Below are 5864 nucleotides of genomic sequence, written 5' to 3' on the forward strand. Positions count from 1 at the left end.
ATCCCCCCCCCCCCCCAGGTAGTACCATACTCCCGAGGCCTTTCATCCTTCCCTACAGTTACGTTAGCTGTCCAGTGAGTTTCCTATCCCCCCCCCCCCCAGGTAGTACCATACTCCCGAGGCCTTTCCTCCTTCCCTACAGTTACGTTAGATGTTCTTTGAGCTTCCTATCCCAACCACCCCCCCCCCCAGGTAATACAGTACTCCCGAGGCATTTCACGTATATAAAAATTATTTAAATAAGTTTGATACTTGTTATTATATATAAATACCTTCATACTTTCTACATTTTAAATTTTATAGAAGAAATGGAGACATCACTACCCTCAACTTCTGGTGCAGTGGTCGTTGAACAACAACCCCAATTAACAAGAGCTGAAATGGTAATTATTTTTTTAATCTATGAATTTGGTCTTCTACTTTCATTGTTGAATAAATCTTATTGCAGTTCTCCATGTCATTTCTTACTTTCGTGTTGTTTGTAGTATGCTATGTTCTGTGGTTTTATTCATTCTTCCTATACACTTTAGGTACTTTACGGATAATTTTATCAAACCAGATATTTTACTAATCCTTTGATTTTACATGAAGGTGCTCTATTTACATACTTCTAGCATCTCATGAATTAAATTTTGGCTTCAAAATGCACACCATTACATTATGAGTTCAACCATACTACCTTTAAAAATTTTCTTCATCAACTAAGTTCTCCGCCGTGAATTAGCAATTCCCAATCAGCTGCCACGGTTTTCATCAGTCTCCAAAACTATTTTTGTGAAATTTACAAACAATTCAAAATTTCACGGTTGTTAATTCTCTCCCCTTCATTGCTTCCTATCCTCTATGCATTGTGGCTTCTGAGTACTCCGGTATTTACCATGTCCTGCAGTCAGTGTATATCTTTGATAATTTTTTGTTCTCCGCCATATCCAGGGAGTGTCCTGTATGAAAAATATCCTGCTGCGATTCACTCACTTAGCTCAATTTCCCAGTTTGGCAAGTAATTACTACCCACGATATTGTAAATGTGATCCATATTAACATGAATGAGGCAGGGAATATTGGTTATTTGAGTGGACATTGTGTTGTTAAATCCATGATGCTCAAAAGTGAATTTTGTTGAAAACTGCATATTAGCTATCTGAAGTTCCCCGGGGGAGAGGCGCCCGACGCTGCTGGAGCGATCAACAGTAAGGGGCCGGCGCACATCCAGAGTCACAGCTGCTGCCCGCGCATGTCCCTCCGACCCCAGCCCCTCCCCCGTAACCCCCTCAAGGTTTGCCTGTGGGTGGTGGCGGGGGGTGGTGGTCGGTGCCTAGTTCCGCTGCGTAGCTTGCCCAGCACCGCTTCGCGCCCCAGCACGACCGATGTTCAGGGTGGGCATGGTGTTCAATCTTACCTGTCTGACGTTGTCTTCTTCTTTCCCTCGGCGCCTTCAACGATGCTTTGCAATCCGGCGTCACGTGAGTACAAACAATTCCTCCGTCCTGTTGTGACGCCGGATGTGATTTCATCGTTGCAGGTGCCGATGGACAGATAAAAAAGACGTCATACAGGTAAGAATGACCCCCATGCCCAATATTAACATGTGTACCTAACATACATGTTTCCCCCCAAATTCCGTTTTGATATTGCCAGATAAAAAATACAATCAGTTCACATACAGATGTAAACTGTGCTTGTGGAAACGACCTATGTAAACTATAATGTTGTTAACTGTATGGGCTACCCTGTACTCAATGCTTATACAATCTAATGTATATCGAGTAATATTCTGTGTGCACCTATCCATGTCTCAATTGTATTCTCAATATTGGTGTTGGGCGGGTAGTTGATGAGTTGGCAAGATCTTTACTGACTTAGTGAAGATTTGTTTCTCTATAGACCAAAGTAACGAGTGCTTCTATCGCCTTACAAAATATTAACAGGATAATAAATAGTATCATACATTATTTTGTTTAAAACAGCAAGCCGAGGTAGAAGTTTTTTGAATTTTATTGTAACCAGGTATACATGCCTTCTGTCTTGGGCTTACAGTTACAAGTCAATTATTTTTGATTTTCAGGTCGAGTTACTGCATGCAGAAATGCGTAGAAGAAGTGGCCAGGATCAAGAAACGTATAGTTTCCCAGAAAATCCAATTTGTGATCCCAATGACCCACATGACAGCGATGACTATGATCGCGATAGAATCGGACATACAGCTTGGTGCAAATGCAATAACTGTATCGCAATGCCCACGGGTATGGAATCAGTTTGTTGCTGTGAAATCTCAAATGTTCAAACAATGATGGATGACCTACCCTGCATATTAGATCATCCAATGATGCCCCAATTATGTTCTAATGAGGCTTGGGCCAGAATCTTCTTGTTTCTCTCCACTGGTTTCAACGGAATCAATCCTGGTGACCGTGACATTAATCGGTAATTAAAATTAACTACTTTATGGTCTTTATTTTTTAAATATTATTTTTTATTAAAACTATTAAAAACTTCACCTGGCATTGTCTCAACCATATATAAGACATTATCCCATACACAACCCAAGCACAAGCCCAAATATATAGTTGACTGGGAGAAAGATTTAGATATCTCGATCGATCCTGAAGACTTGTCTGACATTTGGACTAATATCCCCAAAATTTCTATCAATGCCGACCTAGTTGAAGTTAACTACAAGCTACTTTTCAGATGGTACTTGGTTCCTTCCCGTTTGGCCAAGTTCAAAAGCAATACATCCCCAAACTGCTTCAGAGGCTGTAACACTCCTGGAACCCATGTCCATATTTGGTGGAAATGTACTAAAGTCCGCCGACTCTGGCTAAGAGTGTGTACTTGGGCCTCCTCGCTAGTCAACCAACCAATACCTAGGAACCCAGTCCATACTTTACTGGGCCTCCCTTACCCAAACCTTACTAAACCGCAAAATACGTTAGTAAATCATATCTTCACAGCAACTAAACTGACGATCGCCGCAGCTTGGAACTCTAGTCTCCTCTCCTTCGACTTGGTGAAGAACAGATTAAGCCGCATCCTCTTCTTTGAGAAATTGCGTGCCAGACTAGAAGACAACATGACTAAATTCAACAAAATCTGGTCTTCCTTCATGGAATACCTACTGGGGGCTGATTATAGCGCTAGGATTGGCGCGGTTTGACACCCTGGAGCCACCCTGGCCCTCACTGCCCAGGCTGATTTGCTACAGCTGACTCTCTCCTCGTCCCATACTCTACCTCACTTCTCTTTCTATCCTCACGTCTTTCTTTCCTCTCTCCCCCCTTTCCTCCTTTACTACTTTCCTTACTTATTGTTAGACAGGCCCTCCAGATATCTATCCCTGCCTCCACTGGGAGACAGGTAGCATTAGCTAACCACACTATCAGAACAAAATAGGCTCATGCCCAGCCAAAATTTTGGTTCTATGAATGGGCAAGAGACATTTTGTCGCAATTATAGCCACCATGACTAATCTTTACATAATACAACGAAGGCAATGCCCTAAACTACCACAACCCTTTGGTTGCTTTATATATGCCAGTCGACAATACCACTGATACTTGATTATGTTTATCCCTATTACTCCTGTTATGACTGTTATTGATGTTAAAGCCTGTACATGACTGTAAACTTTCCTACAGCCTAACCAAATGCCAATGTCTATATAGTCTGTGCAGACTTATGTTAATGTTTTATCTTATAAAATCCAATAAAAACGATTGAAATAAAAAAAACTATTAAAAACTACTTCATGGTGTTGATATTAAAATTAATAGGATAGTCTAATCTTATGAATTACTAATTGATACAAAAAAGAAAAGACAACTTGCCTTTTTTTTTATCACTTAGATACTCCTAATATGACAAGTCCACACCCCTCTAATCATAAACAACAAGTATGTCAAGTAAAAATGTATTCCCAAAATAAAAATTTCGAAGAAGAACATTGCAAGTTCAACCTGCATAGGGTAATGAAAAATTAGGTAGGCCATTATAGTGGATTCAGCAGTTAGTGCTGTCTACATTTAGCACATACACTTTACATGGTGAAAGGTAGGTTTATTATATAGTTGACACAATATAGCAGGGACGCCAATAGGGCATCATTGAGTAGAGGGCCCTACCAAGCCCAATTAATCTAGGGCACGGTGAACAGTTGCACACACACCGGTACCCATGCAGCTGCTGACAACAGTAGTGCTCTGGCCCACTCTCTGTCTCTGCATGCTGTAGACACTGCACATAGACGCAGCACTTATAGATCCGTCTGATGGTGCTTATCACATCATCATTGTGCTCCGGGACTGTTGCTGAGCTCCGTGTAGCGTCGCACCTTTTGCAAAGAGCCCAGAGAATAAACAGGAAGAGGGCCAGGGCCTGGAACTAGGGAGACAACTGCCTGGCATGGTGTTGTGCACTGGACCCCATCAGTAAAGAAGAGGGGATGCTGACATTTGCTTTCTACAGCAATTATTTTTATAAGTTATTACTGCTCTGTCCTGTGTGTTCGCCTTGCCCTCCTGTCTCCCTGCCTCCTGTGTTTCCCTACGCTGCTGTCTCTTGTCTCCCTGCCTCTTGTTTCCTGTCTCCCTGCCTTTTGTGTTCCCCTGCCCTCCTGTCTCTTGTGTCCCTGCCTCCTGTCTCCCTGTGTCCTGTCTCCCTGCCTCCTGTGTCTCCACCATCTTTTGTCCCCTGTGTTTCACATTGCCTCCTGTGTGTACCCGTCTCTTCTGAATTCCACCTGTCTCATGTCTGATGCTTCTGTGTGTCCCCCTTGTCTGCTGTTTGCCACCTGGCTGTGTTCAGGCCCTGCAGATTGCTTTGGCATGGTGTGAAGTGGTGGCCCAGTTAGTTTGCACAATAAAGTGCCCTGAATTTTCTGAAGGCGTCCCTGCAATGTAGGCAGCTACTGTGACTTCTCCTACTCTATTTTTTCAATTATATTTTTACAACTTGCCGAGGTAGGTTTATGGCCAGGGTGTAGATTAATGTGTCAATCTTTCCTCTATAAAAAAGGAGTGTGGTTTTCTTACACAGATTTTTTTGAATATATTATATATAGTATGTAATTTATATAATAATGTTAAAAATATATATATTTTTTTAAGATCTTACAGAAAATCAGTGTACCGTGCTTTTACTGGTTGGGTACACGGCTTGTTGGGAAAAGGCAATAGAAGACCGATTCCGTCATGTGTGGTGAAAACCGTAAGACAAGCTTTTCCAGATCCCGAAGGTGAATATTTGGGATTTCGACCCTATGGAGATGATGTTGCTGAAAACATGGTTCTCGATTAGTTTTGTAACTATGTTTTAATTGTGAAATGTGAATAATTTTCCATTTGGCTTCTTTTTTGAATTTTGTTTATTGGAAATAGATTACCCATTATACTTGTATTAACATCTGTATTAAAAACAATTTCTACAATTTAATAAAGAAAAAAATAAGGATTTGATTCATAATGTTTTAATTCTTGAGTTACAATAACGTACTGAAAAAATTGGTACCATACAAAATTACAAATAGAAATATAGTGCATACAATATAATTACACATTGTAACTCATGTAATGAATAGTACTTCTCAATATTATAGATTTTAACTACTAACTCCATAAACAAACATTTGTAAAGTATAGAAACTAAGAATTTTTATCACCCTACTACTATTTCTTAAAATTCTGTCCTTGTTATGTACCTAATATTAATACATTTCTACATTTCTTTTTATAACACCTGGAAAAATATGTTTCACAAAGCGCAACGCAACTGGTGCACATTAAACTTGGCGAGGAACAACAGGTCCATCACTGTAACCAATCTTAGCACATGCTGAGTAGTACGGAAGAAGGATCAGTCAGCGGGAG

General features: G+C 40.7%; 1 protein-coding gene across 3 annotated transcripts in view; it reads left to right on the top strand.

Moving 5' to 3' along the window:
• LOC137527598 (zinc finger protein 628-like) overlaps positions 1–5376 on the top strand; it is a 43112-nt gene extending 37736 nt beyond the window's left edge. For 2 of the 3 annotated variants that reach the window (XM_068248215.1, XM_068248213.1), the window contains 3 exons: positions 304–383; positions 2066–2424; positions 5106–5376. In XM_068248215.1, the coding sequence (XP_068104316.1) occupies positions 304–383; positions 2066–2424; positions 5106–5295 (629 nt within the window). In that variant the 3' untranslated portion in view covers positions 5296–5376. Of the gene's footprint in view, positions 1–303; positions 384–2065; positions 2425–5105 lie in introns of those variants that run through there. The other variant, XM_068248217.1, reaches the window with a different exon arrangement.
• The last annotated feature ends 488 nt before the right edge of the window (positions 5377–5864 follow it).

The sequence above is a fragment of the Hyperolius riggenbachi genome, chromosome 8 (assembly GCF_040937935.1).
Source record: "Hyperolius riggenbachi isolate aHypRig1 chromosome 8, aHypRig1.pri, whole genome shotgun sequence".
NCBI lineage: Eukaryota > Metazoa > Chordata > Amphibia > Anura > Hyperoliidae > Hyperolius > Hyperolius riggenbachi.